Source organism: Lepidochelys olivacea (assembly GCF_965140295.1).
Source record: "Lepidochelys olivacea isolate rLepOli2 genome assembly, chromosome: 2".
Classification (NCBI taxonomy): Eukaryota; Metazoa; Chordata; order Testudines; family Cheloniidae; genus Lepidochelys; species Lepidochelys olivacea.
In genome coordinates this window covers 224,280,712-224,304,066 of record NC_140412.1, presented here as the reverse complement: position 1 = coordinate 224,304,066, position 23,355 = coordinate 224,280,712, and the positions used below count along the sequence as shown (strand labels likewise).

The 23,355-nt window shown below is 43.0% G+C and overlaps 1 protein-coding gene and 1 long non-coding RNA gene across 2 annotated transcripts in view; one reads left to right on the top strand and one right to left on the bottom strand.

Moving 5' to 3' along the window:
* The window catches only part of CALCR (calcitonin receptor), a 278,935-nt gene that overhangs the window by 65,401 nt on the left and 190,179 nt on the right, over positions 1-23,355 (bottom strand). The window contains exon 7 of the mRNA XM_084620901.1: positions 21,735-21,861. Coding sequence (XP_084477027.1) covers positions 21,735-21,861 — 127 coding nt within the window. The remainder of the gene's footprint in view (positions 1-21,734; positions 21,862-23,355) is intronic.
* LOC311516631 overlaps positions 10,597-23,355 on the top strand; it is a 33,559-nt gene continuing 20,800 nt past the window's right edge. The window contains exons 1-2 of the long non-coding RNA XR_014710466.1: positions 10,597-10,745; positions 13,593-13,726. This is a non-coding gene — a long non-coding RNA (uncharacterized lncRNA). The remainder of the gene's footprint in view (positions 10,746-13,592; positions 13,727-23,355) is intronic.

Genomic DNA, 23,355 nt, shown 5'->3' with positions numbered 1-23,355 from the left:
TTAGTGAAGATTAGAAGGCGAAAAAAAAGCACTCATGATGAAATGTTCTCTGAGCTCATGCTGTCCTCCCACACTGACAGAGCACAGACGAATGCGTGGAGGCAGACAATGTCAGAGTGCAGGAAAGCACAAAATGACCGGGAGGAGAGGTGGTGGGCTGAAGAGACTAAATGGCGGGCTGAAGAGAGGGCTGAAGCTGAAAGGTGGTGGCAGCGTGATGAGAGGAGGCAGGATTCAATACTGAGGCTGCTGGAGGATCAAACCAATATGCTCCAGCATATGGTTGAGCTGCAGGAAAGGCAGCAGGAGCACAGACCACCGCTACAGCCCCTGTGTAACCAACCACCCTCCTCCCCAAGTTCCATAGCCTCCTCACCCAGACGCCCAAGAACGTGGTGGGGAGGCATCCGGCCATCCAGCAACTCCACCCCAGAGGATTGCCCAAGCAACAAAAGGCTGGCATTCAATACGTTTTAAAGTTTTAAACTTTTAAAGTGCTGTGTGTCCTTGTCCTTCCCTCCTCCACCACCCGTCCCGCTGCTTCTCTCCTCCATCACCCCTCCCAGGCTACCTTGGCAGTTATCCCCCTATTTGTGTGATGAATTAATAAAGAATGCATGAATGTGAAGCAACAATGACTTTATTGCCTCTGCAAGTGGTGATCGAAGGGAGGAGGGGAGGGTGGTTAGCTTACAGGGAAGTAGAGTGAACCAAGGGGCAGGGGGTTTCATCAAGGAGAAACAAACAGAACTTTCACACCGTAGTCTGGCCAGTCATGAAACTGGTCTTCAAAGCTTCTCTGATGTGCACCGCGCCCTCCTGTGCTCTTCTGACCGCCCTGGTGTCTGGCTGCATATAACCAGCGGCTAGGTGATTTGCCTGAACCTTCCACCCCACCATAAACGTCTCCCCCTTACTCTCACAGATATTGTGGAGTGCAAAGCAAGCAGTAATAACAGTGGGAATATTGGTTTTGCTGAGGTCTAACCGAGTCAGTAAACTGCACCAGCGTGCTTTTAAACATCCAAATGCACATTCTACCACCATTCTGCACTTGCTCAGCCTGTAGTTGAACAGCTCCTGACTACTGTCCAGGCTGCCTGTGTATGGCTTCATGAGCCATGGCATTAAGGGTAGCCTGGGTCCCCAAGGATAACTATAGGCATTTCAACATCCCCAACGGTTATTTTCTGGTCTGGGAATAAAGTCCCTTCCTGCAGCTTTTGAAACAGACCAGAGGTCCTGAAGATGCGAGCGTCATGTACCTTTCCCGGCCATCCCACGTTGATGTTGGTGAAACGTCCCTTGTGATCCACCAGAGCTTGCAGCACTATTGAAAAGTACCCCTTGCGGTTTATGTACTCGCCGGCTTGGTGCTCCAGTGCCAAGATAGGGATATGGGTTCCGTCTATGGCCCCACCACAGTTAGGGAATCCCATTTCAGCAAAGCCATCCACTATGACCTGCACATTTCCCAGGGTCACTACCCTTGATATCAGCAGATCTTTGATTGCATTGGCTACTTGCATCACAGCAGCCCCCACAGTAGATTTGTCCACTCCAAATTGATTCCCAACTGACCGGTAGCTGTCTGTCATTGCAAGCTTCCACAGGGCTATTGCCACTCGCTCCTCAGCTGTGAGGGCTGCTCTCATCTTGGTATTCATGTGCTTCAGGGCAGGGAAAAGCAAGTCACAAAGTTCCACGAAAGTGCCCTTATGCATGCGAAAGTTTCGCAGCCACTGGGAATCGTCCCAGACCTGCAACACTATGTGGTCCCACCAGCCTGTGCTTGTTTCTCGGGCCCAGAATCGGTGTTCCACTACATGAACCTGCTCCATTAGCACCATGATGCCCGCATTGCCAGTGCCCGTGCTTTGAGAGAAGTCTGTGTCCATGTCCTCATCACTCTCGTCACCATGCTGACGTCGCCTACTCGCCCAGTTTCGCTTTGCCAGGTTCTGGTGCTGCATATACTGCTGGATAATGCGTGTGGTGTTTAATGTGCTCCTAATTGCCAAAGTGATCTGAGCGGGCTCCATGCTTGCCGTGGTGTGGCGTCTGCACAGAAAAAAGGTGCAGAACGATTGTCTGCCATTGCTCTGACGGAGGGAGGGGCAACTGACGACATGGCTTACAGGGTTGGTTTACAGGGAATTAAAATCAACAAAGTGGGTGGCTTTACATCAAGGAGAAACAAAAACAACTGTCACACAGAATGGCCCCCTCAAGGATTGAACTCAAAACCCTGGGTTTAGCAGGCTAATGCTCAACCCACTAAGCTATCCCTCCCTCTCGTATTTCAGGCAGGAATTCACAGAGGGAGGGAGGGAGGGGGGAGCAAACGAATACAAAACAAATCTGGTGTATTTCCTGTTTTGATCCACTCCATCTATCTTTTACATCTTTGGCTGGCAGCAGACGGTGCAGAAGGACTGCAAGCCATCCACATCTCTTGGCTGCTCGGCAGAAGATGGTACCATATGACTGCTAGCCATCCTCATCTCCTGCCTGCCCGGCAAAAGATGGTACAATAGGACTGCTGGCCATCCATATTTCCTGCCTGCTCACCATAAGATGATACAATAGGACTGCCTGCAGGACTAAAGAGAGTGACCTGGTCGAGTCACTCCTAATTTAGTCTGCCCAGGCGCTCCTGACCAACCTTACCAAGGCGGCCAGGAGCACCTCGGACACAATGATGATGGTTTTCAGGCCTATTGCACCATCTGCTACCACAAGACAATGGGTTGCTGCTGCTGTGTAGCAATGCAATACCACGTCTGCCAGCACCCAGGAGACATACGGTGACAGTGAGCTGAGCGGGCTCCATGCTTGCCGTGGTATGGCATCTGCACAGGTAACTCAGGAAAAAAGGTGCGAAATGATTGTCTGCCATTGCTTTCAAAGAGGGAGGGAGGGAAGGAGGGCCTGATGACATGTACCCAGAACCACCTGCGACAATGTTTTTTTGCCCCTTCAGGCATTGGATCTCAACCCAGAATTGGGCAGCGGAGACTGCGGGAACTGTGGGATAGCTACCCACAGTGCAACACTTCGGAAGTCGACGCTTGCCTCGGTACTGTAGAAGCACTCTGTTGAGTTAATGCACTTAATGCACTTACAGCATTTTGTGTGGGGACATACACAATCGCCTATTTAAAAACAATTTATAAAAAAACAACTTCTATAAATTCGACCTAATTTCGTAGTGTAGACATATCCCTAGAGATCAGAACAGTGCCTAACAGATATAGGCATCATGGTTACCAAAATCTGGAGAACCAGCCCCCCAGTGATGACAAGATGTTCCCAGTCTTGGTTCTGAAAATGGTATACAAATTGACATTCTTATAGCCCCCCCCCTTTTACAGTTTGGTTCTATTATTTCCTCATTTACTCAGACAAGATACATTTCAGACATCTGTTATTTACTTAGATCTCTTTGGAAAGTCCATCAAATTTTGCTAACTTAAGCATCTGTTCCTGCATCTTAGGACATTGCTAAAAATAATATTCCTTGCTTAACATTTCTTGTGCTGATAAGTTTTAGCAGGCTAGCATTTAACTCTTCTTAGCACGACTCCCAAAGCATCATAGAATCATAAGACCCTGGAAGGGACCTTGAAAGCCCTAATCCTGGTCATCTAGTCCAGTCCCCTGCACTCATGGCAGAACTAAGTATTATCTAGACCATTGTCCATTAGTTTAAATAGCTCATCAACAAAAATCAGGTTTGTTGTGATTTATCCGATTCTTGACATTTATGCCTCAATGTAACATTTTTAAGTGTATTGTTTTTGTATTTGCAGAATCATAGAATAGTTCAGAGTCATTAAAGGCCCCCCTTCCTGTAAGGGCTTTGCTTTGAAAGAGCAGATGAAAGTTTGTGAAAGGCAACCTAACCCATAGAATGCACTCAGCACCACCTTCACTCCCAGGTCAACTGTTAGTATTTGTGCTAATTAATCTAACATTTAAGCATGATGTGATGGGCAACTCTGATTTTGTCATGTATGTGTTGTTCAGGGCAAATGATATACAATCTACTTGTATTCTGCTTTTTAGAATAGCAAGTAGGCTGCAGAGCTAAAAGAAGTCCAAGGTCACCTCCTGTAATAACAATAATTAGATATTCCTGTCACTTATGTACACATCTGAAATAGGATACTTGCTTCCTTCAAGTCTCTTAGCTACTGGGAGAGATACAGAACTCCACATTACTCAGATCTCTTGAGAGTAATCAAAGAGAAAGCGGCAGGTGAGTAAACATCTCAATAAAATACAGAGAACTTGATTAGTGTCAGAGTCCTTTGAACAATCATTCCACTCCACTTAATAGTTGCAGCCTCACAGGAGCTCACTACTCAGTCCATACAAAGGTTAAAATAAATAGAGTCTCTCTCGTGTTTGATAAGAGTGTCAGTGTGGATGAGGCAGAAAACAGACTTCACATCACTGCTGAAGTTCTGGTTATGAGAGTTTAGTGGACCTGTTAAAAATAGAGCAAGTGAGGAAAGATACATAATGGAAAATTTGTAGTAAGAGTTCTCTTTCTTAGATTGCAGAAATATGTAAGAATGACAAGACTGGTGACACAGGGTAGGCAGCTGATACTAAAAGCAGGTTATCCTGGTCTGGTAATTCAGGCTGATTAGTATAGTTATCAGAATGCAAGTGCTGATGGATGAGAGCTAGCTGGTTTAGGAACAATTCAGAGAAGACTGATAATACTCGGGGGTTTGGATAAGCAATCAGATAAAATGGTAAATTAAATCAAGACTGTTGATTGAGGGGCTGTTCCCTCTGTTTATTGCTCAAGTTTGCAATTTGGGGATTGTGTTAGCGCTACAGTGGCTCCTGAATGTTCAGGTGGCGCTCAGTGTAGCATGTATGATTACCTGCCCCATGGGCAGATGGCGTATGTGTGCATCCGGTGTGAGGATGTGTGCATCCTGGCCCTCAGAGACCGCGTACAGGCTTTGGAGGCCAGGATTGCGGAACTGGAGGAGCTAAGGGAGGCAGAGAGGTATGTTGATGAGGCTTTCCGGGACACTGTAGATTTGTCCCACCTCCGGTCAGACAACCCCTGCGCTGTTAAGGGGGATGAAAGGCTCAGGGAAGGAGAGCAGTCAACAGGTGCAGAAGGAAACCTTCCCATAGTCGGGACCGTCCTTCCAGATGATGTTGGGGTATCCTCTCGCACTGAGGTTACCTCTCTGTGGGAGGGAACTCCAGTCATTAGGAAAAGGCAGGTGTTAGTAATGGGAGATTCGATCATTAGAAACATAGATAGCTGGGTTTGTGATGACCAGGAGAACAGTATGGTGACTTGCCTGCCTGGTGCGAAGGTTGGGGATCTCTTGAGGCATCTAGATAGACTTATGTGTAGTGCTGGGGAGGAGTCAGTGGTCGTGGTACATGTAGGTACCAATGACATACAGAAGGGTAGGAGAGATGTCCTGGAGGCCAAATTTAGGCTGCTAGGAAAGACACTGAAATCCAGGACCTCTATGGTGGCATTCTCAGAAATGCTTCCAATTCCACACGCAGGGCCAGGTAGGCAGACAGAGCTTCAGAGTCTCAATGTGTGGATGAAACGATGGTGTAGGGAGGAGGGGTTTAGATTTATTAGGAACTGGGGAAACTTTTGGAATAGGGGGAGCCTATACAGGAAGGATGGGTGAATGAGACTGCCTCATGTTAAAGGAGGATATTGATATAATAGGCATCACAGAAACCTGGTGGAGTGAGGACAATCAATGGGACACAATCATTCTGGGGTACAAAATATATCGGAAGGACAGAACAGGTCGTGCGGGAGGGGGTGGCACTATATGTGAAAGAAAATGTAGAATCAAATGAAGTAAAAATCTTAAATGAGTCCACATGTTCCATAGAATCTCTATGGATAGTAATTCCATGCTATAATAAGAATATAACAACAGGGATCTATTATTAACCACTTGATCAGGACAGTGACAGTGACGATGAAATGCGAAGGGAGATTAGAGAGGCTATCAAAATAAAGAACTCAATAATAGTGGGGGATTTCAATTATCCTCATATTGACTGGGTACATGTCACCTCAGGACAAAATGCAGAGACAAAATTTCTCAATTCTTTAAATGACTGCTTCTTGGAGCAGCTGGTACAGGAACCCACAAGGGGAGAGGCAATTCTCGATCTAGTCCTGAGTGGAGCGCAGGATCTGGTCCTAGAGGTAACAATAATAGGACCGCTTAGAAATAGTGACCACAATATAATAATATTTCTGCGGTGGGAAGAACACCTCAGTAGCCCAACACTATGGCATTTAATTTCAGAAAGGGGAACTATGAAAAAATGAGGAGGTTAGTTAAACCGAAATTAAAAGGTACAGTGACTAGAGTGAAATCCCTGCAAGCTGCATGGACACTTTTCAAAGAATCATAGAATCATAGAATATCAGGGTTGGAAGGGACCCCAGAAGGTCATCTAGTCCAACCCCCTGCTCGAAGCAGGACCAATTCCCAGTTAAATCATCCCAGCCAGGGCTTTGTCAAGCCTGACCTTAAAAACCTCTAAGGAAGGAGATTCTACCACCTCCCTAGGTAACGCATTCCAGTGTTTCACCACCCTCTTAGTGAAAAAGTTTTTCCTAATATCCAATCTAAACCTCCCCCACTGCAACTTGAGACCATTACTCCTCGTTCTGTCATCTGCTACCATTGAGAACAGTCTAGATCCATCCTCTTTTGAACCCCCTTTCAGGTAGTTGAAAGCAGCTATCAAATCCCCCCTCATTCTTCTCTTCTGCAGGCCAAACAATCCCAGCTCCCTCAGCCTCTCCTCATAACTCATGTGTTCCAGTCCCCTAATCATTTTTGTTGCCCTTCGCTGGACTCTCTCCAATTTATCCACATCCTTCTTGAAGTGTGGGGCCCAAAACTGGACACAGTACTCCAGGTGAGGCCTCACCAATGTCGAATAGACATTGTCGAAAAGACACCATAATAGAGGCCCAACTTAAATGTATACCCCAAATTAAAAAACACAGTAAAAGAACTAAAAAAGAGCCACCGTGGCTTAACCACCATGTAAAAGAAGCAGTCGGAGATAAAAAGGCATCTTTTAAAAAGTGAAAGTCAAATCCTAGTGAGGTAAATAGAAAGGAGCATAAACACTGCCAAATTAAGTTTAAAAATGTAATAAGAAAAGCCAAAAAGGAGTTTGAAGAACAGCTAACCAAAAACTCAAAAGATAATAACAAAATGTTTTTTAAGTACATCAGAAGCAGGAAGCCTGCTAAATAGCCAGTGGGGCCCCTGGACAATCGATACACAAAAGGAGCACTTAAAGATAATAAAGTCATTGTGGAGAACCTAAATGAATTCTTTGCTTCAGTCTTCACAGCCGAGGCTGTTAGGGAGATTCCCAAACCTGAGCTGTCTTTTGTAGGTGACAAATCTGAGGAATTGTCACAGATTGAAGTGTCACTAGAGGAGGTTTTGGAATTAATTGAGAAACTTAACAGTAACATGTCACTGGGACCAGATGGCATTCACCCAAGAGTTCTGAAAGAACTCAAATGTGAAATTGTGCAATTATTAACTATGATTTGTAACCTGTCCTTTAAATTAGCTTCTGTAGCCAATGACTGGAAGATAGCTAATGAAACGCCAATATTTAAAAAGGGCTCTAGAGGTGATCCCAGCAATTACAAACCAGTAAGTCTAACGTCCGTACCGGGCAAATTAGTTGAAACAATAGTAAAGAACAAAATTGTCAGACACATAGAAGAAAATAAATTGTTGGGCAAAAGTCAACATGGTTTCTGTAAAGGGAAATCATGTCTTACAAATCTATTAGAGTTCTTTGAAGGGGTCAACAAACATGTGGACAAGGGGGATCCAGTGGACATAGTGTACTTAGATTTCCAGAAAGCCTTTGACAAGGTCCCTCACCAAAGGCTCTTTCGTAAATTAAGTTGTCATGGGATAAGAGGGAAGATCCTTTCATGGACTGAGAACTGGTTAAAAGAGAGGGAACAAAGGTTAGGAATAAATGGTAAATTTTCAGAATGTAGAGGGATAACTAGTGGTGTTCCCCAAGGGTCAGTCCTAGGACGAATCCTATTCAACTTATTCGTAAATGATCTGGAGAAAGGGGTAAATAGTGAGGTGGCAAAGTTTGCAGACATACTACACTGTTCAAGATAATTAAGACCAAAGTAGACTGTGAAGAACTTCAAAAAGATCTCACAAAACTAAGTGATTGGGCAACAAAATGGCAAATGAAATTTAATGTGGATAAATGTAAAGTAATGCACATTGGAAAAAATAACCCCACTATACATACAATATGAGAGGGGCTAATTTAGCTACAACTAATCAGGAAAGAGATCTTGGAGTCATCGTGGCTAGTTCTCTGAAGATGTCCACGCAGTGCGCAGCGGCAGTCAAAAAAGCGAACAGGATGTAGGAATCATTAAAAAAGGGGGAGAATATCTTTTTGCCCTTATATAAACCCCTGGTATGATCACATCTTGAATATTGTGTACAGATGTGGTCTCCTCATCTCAAAAAAGACATACTAGCATTAGAAAAGGTTCAGAGAAGGGCAACTAAAATGATTAGGGGGTTGGAACGGATCCCATATGAGGAGAGATTAAAGAGATTAGAACTTTTCAGCTTGGAAAAGAGGAGACAAGGGGGGATATGATAGAGGTATATAAAATCATGAGTGGTGTGGAGAAAGTGAATAAGGAAAAGTTATTTACTTGTTCCCATAATATAAGAACTCGGGGCCACCAAATGAAATTAATGGGCAGCAGGTTTAAAACAAATAAAAGGAGGTTCTTCTTTACACAGCACACAGTCAACCTGTGGAACTCCTTGCCTGAGGAGGTTGTGAAGGCTAGGACTATAACAGGGTTTAAAAGAGAACTGGATAAATTAATGGAGGTTAGGTCCATTAATGGCAATTAGCCAGGGTGGGTAAGGAATGGTGCCCCGAGCCTCTGTTTGTCAGATGGTGGAGACGGATGGCGGGAGACAGATCACTTGATCATTACCTGTTAGGTTCACTCCCTCTGGGGCACCTGGCATTGGCCACTGTTGGCAGACAGGATACTGGGCTGGATGGACCTTTGGTCTGACTCAGTATGGCCATTCTTATGTTCTTATGTGGCAGCTGTGGTCAAGACTGCTGTTTTCACCTACACTTGGCAGGAAAGTTGTAGCCTCTCTCTCAGAAATTGCTAGAGTTCTCCATGCCTTTATCACTTTATGATTAGACACTGAAATTCACATAACAGGTGCTACAACATAAGACCATTTAGAGTTACATTTATGCAGAAAGTGATTAGGATGTTACACCTCAGGAACACGTTACTGTAGTGCTATGGGATCTGTACTGGTTTCTCATTAGATGTAGGTGAACTATCAAATGTTGCTTTGACAAGAATGATTTGGGACTTGGCTACCTGAAAGACATTCATAGATTCATAGACCACCGCAATAATCTAGTCTGACCTCCTCTATAACACAGGCCATTGAACATAACACAGGTCATGGAATTTATGAGAGAGAATATAATCCCTCTCTTTGTGATACTATGATAGTTGAAATCTACAGAGATGACTAAACTAAGACTCTGCCTTAGGAGAGAATTTAATAGGAATGCTCATAAAGTAAGGCCTGCAATGGTATGGTAGTAGAATCTGACCCAAAATAATAGCGTTTTTTTCTCCCCTGCTATCAGCTAATTAATTTGGTATTGCCTTTCTATTGAAAAAGCACCCCTAATGATTTTCTTGAGAAAGTCTGAATCTTTCTCATGAAGGGTAGCTACATGATATGTTTACAAGCTGAATCCAACTGATTAATGCTCTTTACTGAAGTGCTGTCTACATATGCTGCATATCCTTTTATCATTAATACTTGGATCCTACAAGTTGCATACTGCTGGTCACTATCTCACTACTTAGCATGGAATTGCTACCTGAAAAGGGAATTTGATACTGACGGGGTGAAATGTAACTCTAAATTTTTTATACAAAAGTTATGAAGAAATTAACAAGAATATAAAATCTTGGGGATAAAAGAGAATTACTTCTTTCTTTTTATGCTGTTTAATCCTTTACAAATCTATCTTCAAAAATTAATGAAAATATTATTCCACCCAGGGAAACAGTACATTCATTTTTAATAGTACATTCATACATGAGGGAGAAAATACATTCTTTTTGTTTTCAATATGTCAATTCAGTATTCACGCTGCATCTTCATCAGTGCTAATTGTGTTAAGTTTTAGGTAACAGGAATAATTGTTCATTCCTAGGATAAACTATGAGAGGCTGACTAGGATGACTCACTGCTGAGTTACTCCAGTTTTATGCCAGTATAGTTCCAATGAATTCAGTCACACTAGAGTAAAACTGGAGCAATGCAGTGGTGAATTAGGCCCTGAGTTTACTGCTGGCAGACACTTCCTTTGCAAATGACCCTTGTCATAAATATATGTCATAAATATAAAGGGAAGGGTAAACCCCTTTGAAATCCCTCCTGGCCAGGGGAAAGCTCCTCTCACCTGTAAAGGGTTAAGAAGCTAAAGGTAACCTCGCTGGCACCTGACCAAAATGACCAATGAGGAGACAAGATACTTTCAAAAGCTGGGAGGAGGGAGAGAAACAAAGGGTTTGTGTGTCTGTCTGTAGTCGTCTTGGCCGGGGACAGAACAGGAATGGAGTCTTAGAACTTTTAGTAAGTAATCTAGCTAGGTATGTGTTAGATTATGATTTCTTTAAATGGCTGAGAAAAGAATTGTGCTGAATAGAATAACTATTTCTGTCTGTGTATCTTTTTTGTAACTTAAGGTTTTGCCTAGAGGGGTTCTCTATGTTTTTGAATCTAATTACCCTGTAAGATATCTACCATCCTGATTTTACAGGGGGGATTTCTTTATTTCTATTTACTTCTATTTTTTATTAAAAGTCTTCTTGTAAAACACTGAATGCTTTTTCATTGTTCTCAGATCCAAGGGTTTGGGTCTGTGGTCACCTATGCAAATTGGTGAGGCTTTTTATCCAACATTTCCCAGGAAAGGGGGAGTGCAAGTGTTGGGAGGATTGTTCATTGTTCTTAAGATCCAAGGGTCTGGGTCTGTAGTCACCTAGGCAAATTGGTGAGGCTTTTTACCAAACCTTGTCCAGGAAGTGGGGTGCAAGGTTTTGGGAAGTATTTTGGGGGGAAGGACGCGTCCAAACAGCTCTTCCCCAGTAACCAGTATTAGTTTGGTGGTGGTAGCGGCCATTCCAAGGATAACGGGGGTAATATTTGTTACCTTGGGGAAGTTTTGACCTAAGCTGGTAAAGATAAGCTTAGGAGGTTTTTCACGCAGGTCCCCACATCTGTACCCTAGAGTTCAGAGTGGGGGAGGAACCTTGACAACCCTCCATTCATGTTAAGGCAGAGAGGCAAGCTCTTGAAGAAATTCTACATTCAGGCCGCCACATAATCCATAACTGAGGCCTGCTGTGGGAAGGATGGGTCACGACACAATTGGAGCCAAATCCTGCCTTCCCTCCATGAGCACTGTAGGCCCTTAGTGCAGTCTAACCATTGTGGTTTGGTTGTGCTTGAAGGGAGAAGCTGAACAGAGCAGGGTATTCCACTCTACCTGCATGCCACAGAGTCCTGCTCTGCAGCACCTGCCTCTGTGGTTGTTTGGAAGGTGGGGGCTGGGCAGAACAACCCATACAGGGGGAATCTAGGCCAGCAGCCACCATTACTACTGGTCTCATGGGGTAGAGAAGGATTCTCTTCCCTTGACTCCTATGGAGGTATCCTTCACATAACACGTTAATTCATGCTTTGCACATGGGACCAGGGTGTGGTCATGAAAGATTCCCCAGTGTTCTGAGACTCCAGTGTAGAAGGGCCTTAACTGTTACGCAGCTAGACTGTGGCTTTTAAGCCACAGCTCCTAGGGCAGCATGATCTCTTTGGTGCTACTCTTTGTGTACAGGGAGAATGCAGCATGCTCCATCGAAGGTGAGGTCAGTGGAATAGATTGCTCCCCTTGGTGTGTCAGCCCTGCTTTGTGGGCCAGGACCCTGCCCCCTTCTTAGAAGTTCAGCTGTGAACAGCTCCTGTGTAGCCACACAAACATATGGGATGCTTCTTCCCGGGTTGTATGGTTGCACAGATACTGCTCCCAACCTGAGCCATAATGATGATGAAGCACAGGGCAGGGCTCAGATTGGTAAGGACACTGTGGTATCCTTAACTTAAAATCTCCTTAGCTGGGTTGGTTTGTCTTGAACCCTCAACAATATTTTAAGAGGGTTTATTTTCCTGCTTGGTTTGGAAATGGGAATCAGCTGTGTGCAAATAATTTTTACAAGGAGGTTCAAAACAACACTAGTTCCCATTCTGAAAGATGGTGCCAGCATTTGTGGTGTCAGGAAAGAAACATGTGCCACTGAAATACATGCTGCTCTTCTATACCTACAGACAAAGGCTAATTAAAAGCAGGCTAGCTGTCACTGGGGATATGGGACCGATGGCAGCCTATGAGCCCTGATTCATCTAACTCTGCTTGCAGGCTTGTCTTGGTAAACTAGCTTGGGAGAAGGAAACTAATTGGATTTGAACATCTTATTTCTACATTTCATTAGCAATTATTCTGGGGCAACTGCAAAATTAAGGCACAGCTCTTTTGTTTTGGTTTCAAAATTAGAAAGCATAAAAAAGAGCAGCCCTCTGCTCTGCCCTGCCATGCTGGAGTCTCAGCTGGAATTCCTAAGAGCAACACTTTGCTCCTTTTGCTAGCAGTGGTTGGAGTGCTGTGAAAACAGCACAGTTGGCCTCTTCGGGATGGACTTTACAGTTCTCTGCAGCAAATCCTCCTTCCTTCAATTTCTTCAATTGTGTTTCCCCAATAAGAATTTTATTGTAACACAGAGCAAACAGAATGTTCTTGCATTTAGAAGAATGTATTTGGTCTCTTGGTGGTGAAACGTGGTTTGTGTTGACGACACAGAACTCTGTGTGGCAGAGGGAACTTGATTTTTGAATCACGGAATTGCTTGACTGCAGGTTTACGGCACTTGCTAGCAGTAGTCTCCTCAACCTTCATGATCTGAAGAGTGAGTACGGGCACGATGGTGGGCACCCATATCATGGTAGCACTGTGTAACAGCACCAGCAGTTGTCAAGTCCCTGTATTCCATGTACATGTTGTGGGTTCCACTATGAGAATCATAGCATAGCCAGATACCAAAGTTTTTCACCCGCAAAGGGGACTTTTCAAATACCTGTCCACAGTACAATTTCAATGTAAGTGTTTATAGGCTCTAAAGGGAGTCCCAGCCACGGATCCTATGAACAGGATTGGTAGGAGTGAGGCTGTGAAGCCTGGTGTGAGTTTGAAGCTGAGTAAAATGGAATGACACAAAGTACCTCTGAATGAAGGAGAAACCAACCCAGCATGCAGTCTGTGCAGGACAGTGATGTTCTATGCACGAACATAAACAGAATGGCATTCACCTGTTAACTTTTCAGTCTGAACCCAAATTCTCAGCCTAACCATTTTTTCCCTCCCTGCAGACAGAACAAGTCAAGGTAGTTAAAAGAAAACCATGGGAGACTGACCAAGGCCACTGCCAGCTGTTTGATGTACGACTGAGCAACTGTCTCTGCGAGAAATGCAGAAGTGTGATTGGCAGTGCAGATTGACAAAGGTATTTAGGCACCTAAAGATGCAGAGAGGTGCCTACTGGGATTTTCAAAAGTGCCTAAGTGAATTAGGCATCTCCCTCCCTTTGATTTTTCTAGTCTTATCTACAATCAGTAGAGGCCTGAAATCTGGCTGTTTGTTCCTTTTTTGTTTACCTTGGCCAATGAAAATCAGTGAAGTCAGTTTCACCTTGGTCATAGCTGGGTTTCTATTCCTGTTCTTAGTTGTGCCCTACTGAGATTTCACATAGAAGGGGAATGCTTATTTGTTTTAAAACACATGTTTTTTATGAGATTCGTTTCTTTTTCAAAATTAGAACCATTTCTATTTTGCTTTACAGTATTTACATTTTAGCTAAATTTCAGATGACCGTGTTTCTTTAAGGACACAATCTTCTCATTCTCACACCCGGTGTAAACCCACTGATTTCAGTCACAGTTTGCATGAGGGGAAAGTGAAACCAGAATTTGTCCCGCACTGACATGCACAAAACCTAGCGAATATTTTCCTTACGACACTTGTGGTTATCTTATTCACACAATTAGTCCCACAGAAGTCAATTAACTGCTACAATTATAAACATGGGGCTCAATCCTGAGCCCCACTATGACTCATTTGCATACCTCTGGCAGTGCAAAGAAACCACATAGTTGGTCAGCTGTGGAATTCTCTGGCATAGTAGGAGATTCCTAAATGGCAAGGTGACAGCATAGCCTTCCTACAGGCATCTCTCAGCCCCTAGTGTAGAGGGTGTGCCAGAGGCTGGAAGAGGTGTGGCTACAGGTCACTGAACTTCAGCAATCTGCAGCGAGAAGATTCCCCCTTGCGGGCTGTTGTAGCCAGTTTGTATTTTAGAACACATCTTAGTTTGATCTAGACTATGCTGGGGTCTAAAATGGCTCTGGTTTCCCCGTAAGCAACCTACACGGAACTTAGAAAGAGGAACAGGGATTTTAGGATGGAGAGGCACCAGGAAGTCATAGCTAGGAATGCTAAAGTGCAGATAGAGCAGTTCTGTGAATAGTTGCTTTAATAAAGAGCCAGTTTAGTGTAGTAAAAATGGAGTCCTCCCATGTTATTATCCAGCACACAGTACACAGAACAACCCCCACTACATGGAGCTGCATTTCTTGCTGGCTCCCCAGTCTTTGTTGTGTCCAGCAGAGACTGAGCAAATCAGAAATTTGAGGCTAACAGTGGTTATACTGAAGTTAATAGGAATTTTAACAATTTATCTTCAATGGGATCATTTTTGGATCGGTTACTGAGACAATTATATTTTAAAAATTTCTCAGGACTCTGTCAGGCTACATCAGAAAGAATCATAACTAAGAAAAGGCAGAAGATGCCTGCTGCAGTGCTAACAAGGAAGATAATAGTTACTTTCAGAAAAGAGCTACAATTATTTCTGCTTCTTCAATATTGCCCGTCACCTTTATTTTCCTGGCTCTCATTCCCTGTTTATCCCTCAGGCAATTGCATTTTAGTCCCATAAATCATATAAGCTTTCCTCTCCACACTTTATCATGATACACTGTTCATTTCTTTCTGTGTCTCCCCATATTTTCATACAGATACAGGAAAACCTCATTTGAGCTGAATGATGGTGACTTTACTTTTAATGAGTGAATGGGGGATTATTTATGGCATCCTGCTGGTAATGATTTTTTGGTATATTATTTATACCACAAATTTTGTTGTTAAAGTTTTTACCTATTGAGAATATTTGCTCTAGTGCTGTTCTTTCACTTTCCTTTTATGCACCGTTGGCAATGCTAATGCTGGACTGGAGTGGGGAAGAGGTATGTGGTTTCTCTTGGAGGCATAATTCTTTTCATGCAACGCACTTGGCATGGTGTATCTGTACAGCACTCCTTAGACAGGGCAGATCAGCAATGCACACTCACCCAATCATTGGGCTGGAGACAGGTCTGCTCCCAGCTAGTGCCTCTTCAAAATGTGCAGGAATGGGGAGGAGACCATGTGATGCTAGTCCTGAAGAAAGCACAGTGCACCCTCCTCTATGAGAGTCACTGAGTGGCTGTACTTCCTGTGGACTCCAAGATATCAGACCTGGCTGAAAAGCAATGCTCTTAGGCGTGCCCAATGGGGTCTATACCAAGAAAGCAGCCAAAACCAAAGTGATGATGGAGGAGGTTGCTGGGTTCAGTTTAGAATATCTTCATTCCAATCTTGCCCTGCCACTTGATATGGAAAAGCTGATGAATATGATGAGAATTGAAAATGTTAGTCCAGTGTTCTTTGGCCTTCCTCACTTCCATACAACAGAGTTGGTATGACTGTGATTCTATAAATCCACAGCTTTGTAGCAAGCTTGATGTTACAACGGATCTATGGAGGCTGTCAGGCCCAGAGCAGGCATGAAACATGGCGGCAGCAGCAGCAGCTGTTGTTATATGAGCACCTACATCTTTTGAGCATCCTCCAGCACCATCTATGACAGCCAAAATATTTGAGGGCTGCTACATATTTGAGGTCCCATCCGGACAGGTTAACATGACCTGGTTGTAATCTGGAGCTGGAGGCTGTTGGATGGTAATGGCCAGGGACTTAGTTTTATCTGGATTAATAACCAGTCCAATGCATGCAACTTCTTGCCTGACCAGATCAGCCACTAGTTACAGTGATTCACCAAACTGAGCCAACAAGACAATGTCATTCACTTATTAAAGATCCCAAAGCAGAATGGTGGTACAATAATACTGTCATGTGTCTTCAGCATCTCAGGGGTAATGTTACAAACCCCTAGTGCCTTCCCGGACTTCAGTTCATGGACTGTGGTCCAGATCCCTTCTTGGTTGAAGGAAAGTGGCTCTACTGTGACTTCCTTCCCCTCTTCAAGTGGAAGCAGGGTGACCAGATGTCCCGGTTTTATAGGGACAACCCCAATTTTGGGAGCTTTTTCTTATATAGGAACCTACTACCCCCCATCCCCTCTCCCAATTTTTTATACTTGCTATCTGGTCACCTTAAGTGGAAGAGGGACTGCAGGTGACGGACAATTGAAGAGCATCATGACACGGTCTTCCCATCAATACAATTGATTCTGCAGACTCTGGCTGATGCTGCCAGCCCAATTCTTTACTGGAGAAGCTGGTACCACATTCCCTTGCAAACACCGCAAAGTTGAATAGGGAGTGGCAGCTAGTAGTAAACTTCCTTCCAAAGTTGAACCCACTCAGCCTTTGCTTTTGCTCTCCATACACGTGTCTTTGTCCATATGTTTGCATTTGGAAAGGAAGATGATGTCTGTCTGTATCTGTACAAGTTTTTTCATGCAGTTGATAGATTTCCACTCCATAGGGCTAAATGCAGTGCCTTGCATGATGACAGGTGTCAGAGTAACAGCCGTGTTAGTCTGTATTGGCAAAAAGCAAAGGAGTACTACAGCTACAGCTCATGCTCAAATAAATTGGTTAGTCTCTAAGGTGCCACAAGTCCTCCTTTTCTTTTTGTGAATACAGACTAACACGGCTGTTACTCTGAAACACGCGTCTTTGAAGACTCAAATGGTAGTCTTGTTTTTTACTTAGCGCCAACAGCTGTGAGCATTTACTCCCTGACTCATAGATGTCATTTGAAGGGCTGGCGCCCCATCACTAAGCTGGCAGAGGTCAGCACAGATAACCTGAAACAACATCACTGACAGGGGAGTGAGACTTCACTCCATAATGCTTCAATAGTCTTATGTGGTTCAGAATGGAAAGCTGTCTGATAGCTTGGTTGTAATAAGAGCTTTTGGCTGAATCAGACTAATTTCAGCTCATTAACCATCTGTCATCGAAGTCAGAGGCACACTTTTGTCAGCAAAAGCTGATGGTCAGTGTCAAGTTCAGCACTTCTGTGAACTTGTAACATCCAGTGTTAATCGCCAATGATTGTTAAGGAGGACATGATTAATAACAGTCCTAGTGAAGCCAGCTGGGCGGTATCAGGTCTGCTTGTGAATCTCTGGCTGACAGAAGAGCCCGTCAGAGATCACCATGTTGTTGGCAGCTGCAAATTCCAGCAGTTGCTGCACACTCCTGTTCTGCCCAATACCAAACTTCCTGAGTGTACGCGACCTGATGTAATTTTTCCTGCGTGCAGGAAACTAAAGTCACCCCGTATCGTGATGACATTTCTTTCCAGAGTGTCATTAAAGAGTGACCACAGTTGCTGGTAAAAAAAAATATCTGCAGCTACATTGTTGGCCTTGGTTGGATCATTACATTGCGATGATGGTAAGATGCCCACAGCTGGTACAGAATCGGATGGTGCTAAGTCACTCATTAATCACTCACCAATCCTGCAATCATCAGGCATTGGATGAAAGTACAATGCCCACCTGTGCTAGATCAACCTGTTAGGGCAGCCTGAGGGAAAAAAAATCATATCATCTTCGATTTTCTTTTCACTCATTCCTGGCCAGTGCACTTCAGCTAAAGTGCAGATCTCAGTGTTCAGGATTTTCAACAGCTTGATAAGGGGGAGGGGCTTTAGCTGTTTCGGACAATGTGCAAATGTTCCAGTTTTACATTTGTCACCAACATGAAGAAAATACTGGAATGGCCGCTTTACAAGGTTTTATTGGTCATTTTTTGCCTCAGTGGCAAAGAAACTCTTGGTTATTTCAACTACAAAGATATCTGACAACTGCCACGTTAGTTTCAATGTGAAAAAAGGAATTTAGTTTCATAGCATTATACATATATACACACACATATACACTGCTATATCTCTTTATTCGATTGTCCATAGACTCTTTGCTCTTCTTCTTCCCCTCATCCTGGGAAGTCAGGGTTTGTATACTTTTTCTCTTCCATCAGTTTAGGTCCACATAAATTCAAGAATAAAAATAGAATCAAATAATAAGATAGAACAAAAGAAAAAGAAAAGCATAATAATAAATACATTTAAGAAGCAGTTTCACTTACCATTTTACATTGATGGAATTGCCACAAAATGGGTTTAAATCAGTGCTAAGGAACATATCCAAGGGGCAGGGTATAAAAGATTCTTTCCAGGTCCAGGTGTATGCATTGGAACCTGGTCTCTTGATAGTAAAAGGCTCCGTAGGAAGAGAATGGGTCTTTAGGGTTAGGGAAACAAGGACTTGTTTCCTGGTCTCGTCCCCTCAGCATCCATTACATAAGACAGGCTTCTTTCTTCCTTCTTGTTGTTGTCTTCCATTGGTGTTACTGACATCTTCATAAATATATAGGAGTTCACTGGGAGCAGCCTTTCCATGCTACCTCATATTTAAAATCCACTCTGAAACTTCCAGAAGGGAAAAATGCCCAAGGAATGAGGTGGAATAACATTTATTTTTAAAGTATTTTTCCATGGTGCAGAATAAATAAATGCTACCTACGTCACATCTATATCTGGTCATTAAATAATGGATATCTGTGACTGTTTGAAATTCCCATTGGTATAGCAATTCCTCCTCCACTCTATGATATGTATGCCTGCGTATTTCTGATGCTTGAGATGCACTAACCCATGTGTCCATCAAGCTGGGAAGAACCACAGGAGAAATGAGGACAAATATTGCAAACTGCAAAAAGTCAGAAGCAATCATCTGAAATGGACTTTTAAAAATGGCAGGTGTAACAAATATAAATCAAAGCAATATATAAAACCTTTATTTGCTTTGTTAAATTACTACGAAGTGAAAAGTGAACAGGAATATTTCTGGTGTGATTTAAACATACATTTATTACATTTTCAAAAGATTTTCATTATTTTTTGAGAACATGCCCCCAAATGGTCATTTTCTCTTCCCAGCCATATGGTATGAGAAGAATAGAATAATAATAATAAAAAAATGTATTGCTTAGTACTTGTGGGGAGCTCTTTAACCATAGATTTTGAAGTGCTTTGCAAATAAATTCTGTTACCTTCCTATTTTTAAAGACATGGAAATTGAGACACTCAATGGTTATGTGACTCACCCAACATCACCTTGTTAGTCAGTAGAAGAACTCAGGTCTTCTGACTTCTAGTTTTATGTCTTATCTACTAGGGAGCAGTTCACTGCTGGATCAGGCAGAAGAAGAGTTAATGGTGAGGGAGAAGGCACAGAATAAGGCTCTGATTCATCAAAGCAATTAATCATGTGCTTATATTCTTTGCTGAATTGGAGCTTAGTCATATGAATATCTTCAGTAACAGCAGTGGAAAGCCAGAAATGTACTGGACAGGTAAATTTCTTCGTATATATGTTTCCTTTTCAAGTATGATCCAATCTAAAGAATTTCCTCTAATTTAAGACACTAATTAAGGCCCCAATCTTGCAGGGTGCTCTTCATGGACAGATCTTTGTACTTATATGGAGTCCCACTGAAGTCATAAGTATCTATCTATGCTATTCCTGTAGCACTCATTATCATAGTTACTAAGGGCCAGATGCCAGTGCAAACTGATGTATCTCAATTAACTTCAATACAGCGATGCCACCTTACACCAAGAAACCCTGGCATGTTATACACCAAGAAACCCTGGCATGTTAATCCTGGGCCAGGATTTGATCCCAAATGAGGATCTGGTCCTAAATATCTACATATATTTGCCTCATGTCTCCTTTATACATCAGTAACTCTCAATGCACAAACCTTCTAGCTGTGACCTCAACATTTATTAAAAAGCACTCTGATTTAGATAATTTACCTCTTCCGCCAGGAAGTATCATTTTTTAACCTGAGCTTGAGGTAATTATTCCTACTTAAATTTCAGCAGCCTGATGTTGATGCTTTGCTTATCATGTACAAGCTCTTCATCTTCAAATATCAAGAGTATTTTTATCATACCCTTTGCGTAAAATGGAAACATAGGAATATGGAAACAAAATATGCAGTAAGGTAGAATGAAATGTGTTTGATTTCTTTTTCTGTTCTATTTTTTAATCTCCAGATGGCCCCTGAAATGGATCAGATTTTTCTGTAGTCTGTTCACATACTACTTTAATTATCTTGATTAACTGGTAGCACATGTTGAAAGATGCATATAAGAAGGTAATACCATGATATTATTTAATTGCTTTTTGAAACTTAGATCTAGAGAAATGATTAAGCCATAATTTAAATATCCTACTAGAAGACAAACTGATAAATATTATGACATAACTTTAGAGATCACAGGCCTGACATTCTGTATCAGTGTACGCTACTTCAGCTCTATCGGACTGGGGTGAGTTACTCCTAATGTGAGTAAGGTCAGACTCAGGCCATCTGTGTTTAACACAAATTTTTGAAATATTTATCAGCTGATGGACTGGCAGAGTCCAACAATATGCAGAGCTCCTTCATCTACCTAAAGAGGACTAATGGTACTTAAAATGAACTGAGCTTGTGCCTTGCTTTATTGGCTACTGGGAAGAGTTTGGTAAACAGTGAAAACTGGACTGTATACTGGTCCCTGCTTCAACAGTACAAAGCACCCAGAATCCCAGTGGATTGGTGCCCCAAGAGTTCCCCTGCTTGGGGAAGTCCCCAAGGATTATAGAGCCATATGGTGGCCACTTTACTCCCCATCCCCACTCTCTGATAGAGGGCATGTCTGGGAGAAAGGGCGCATAGGCAGGGCCACTCTACCCTTCAGGAGCCATTGTTAGCCAATGTAAAGTAGAGTCACTCTGTGCTGGGGATAGGACTGCAGGCCAGGATCAGAGAGACAGAAAAGTGATTTAACTTTTGAGCTCCCTGCTGAACTGTACCGATGAAGTCCTGGAACTCTAGCTCAATGGATTGTGCAAATTCTCTCTCAACATTCCAGCAAGGCCATGCTGCTAACAGAATTACTTTACTTTCAAAGCCTTATGCTCCTCAGGACAAATTCTGAGATTCTTATTGAGCAAGTATCTGCCAATGGGAGATATGCTTGTGTAAGTCTCTCTGAATTTGGTCCTGTATTTTTGACCTAGTGCACTGCAAGGCTATCGTTTACAAACGTATCCATGGTGGATTTGTTTAGCTATGTTCTGTAAAAGAAAGGAATAATTAAATACTTACGGGATCCCTTTTTACAAGGCCTGGATTAGGCACTACTGCGATGAGGTGGGCGATGGTAAACACAGAGTTAAGAACGTAGGAGAAAAACAAATTCTTATGCAGTGTTATCCTTTGACAGCTGAGGCTCCTGAAAAATATGTACCACAAGTTGTAAATCAGTGCTTTTATTCTGATGTCACTTTAACAAGCACATACTGGCAACTGTTTCTCAAGAATGCCCTTTGGCAACAGTCCGTCAGAAAACACATGCCTAGCATTGCAGCCATGGGACACAGCAAAGTTTTTATTTTTTTATTTTTACACCTGTTTAGCACCACATGCTTTCCAGACCATGCTGTGAGGAGCTATCAGCTTAGATTCAGTACCCTAGAGGTTGGTTTTTTCACAGCACCAGAAATGTTAAGTGGTGAAGCAGAACCCTAATAATTATTACAGATGTGCATGAATGCAAATTCTGAACAGAAGGAATACTGTTTTCAAGGAACTGCTCTCTGGAAACTGAATATCTCAGACATTCAGATAAAAATTAGTTGATACTTTAGGAATTAGTGATGAGCCAGGGTGGGAACCTTGGACTGGAATCCCCTTCAATTTCAGGGAGATTTGGTTTCGTATCCTGCATGGTTCCAGCTCAGATCACGCACCAGAATAGGCCTCTTTTTCTGTTCAGATGTGGCTGAAATCTTAGATGATTTGCTGCTTTTTTCAGGATTTCCACCATTCAGGGTAAAAATCTCACAAGAACAGCTCATATTTCTGTACCAGCAAATCATTACCATAGCCTCGATTTGGCCTCAGACCTGATCTCTAGCCAAAAGCTAATTCACATCTGAATCTAAACATCACCTCCTCAGCTCGTCTTTACTAAGAAGGTCTAACCTCAGTGGGGCCCTATGGTAACTGAAAGTGAGCAGGCAAAACTGCTAGGTAAATGAATGATCAGCAAGTGAACCAGGTAAACAGCTAAGTGTAGCTGAGGGAACTCTTACTCTGCACACTACAAGGAGCCATTTGAACTGATGGCAGGCTTCCATTTAAAATCCACTGTTCTGTGTGTGTGTGCGCGTGTGCATGGGTGGGGCTGTGCGAGCATGCACGCATGTGCATGCTACAGGTTGGTGTGTGCATCCAGAATGCTCTGTCTAAAAAAAGAAGTAAACAGACTCTAACAGATCTAACTCCAGTTTCCTGTTAGTGATTCTGGGAGGGCCACTGTCAGGAGCATTGGCCCCTGTTGTGAAATGGGGTCAGATGACACCACAAATTAAAGAAGAGCATTGAGTCCCATGGTGTTGGCATGGAGAAAGTGTGCGCTGAAATACTAACTCTGCTGCTGTGGTCTCCTCTGTGCTAGTCTGTGGGGACAGAGTGTGACATAATTTCTTTTAATGGCTTGCAAGTATTGTCACAATGCTGGTCCTCTGGGGCTTCTCAGGGGTGAGAGTTTATTGGAATGAATTTGTTTTGCACAGGAGGCACATAAGTGCAATGAGTGCCACACCTGTTATTTGGTCCAGGGTTAGAAAGCTCTCCCTTCTAGCTCACAGGGTCACCCAGAAATGGTAAATATAGTACCAGTCACTACTGAATCACTGTATCGCTTTAGGTAGTGCAGCCACTG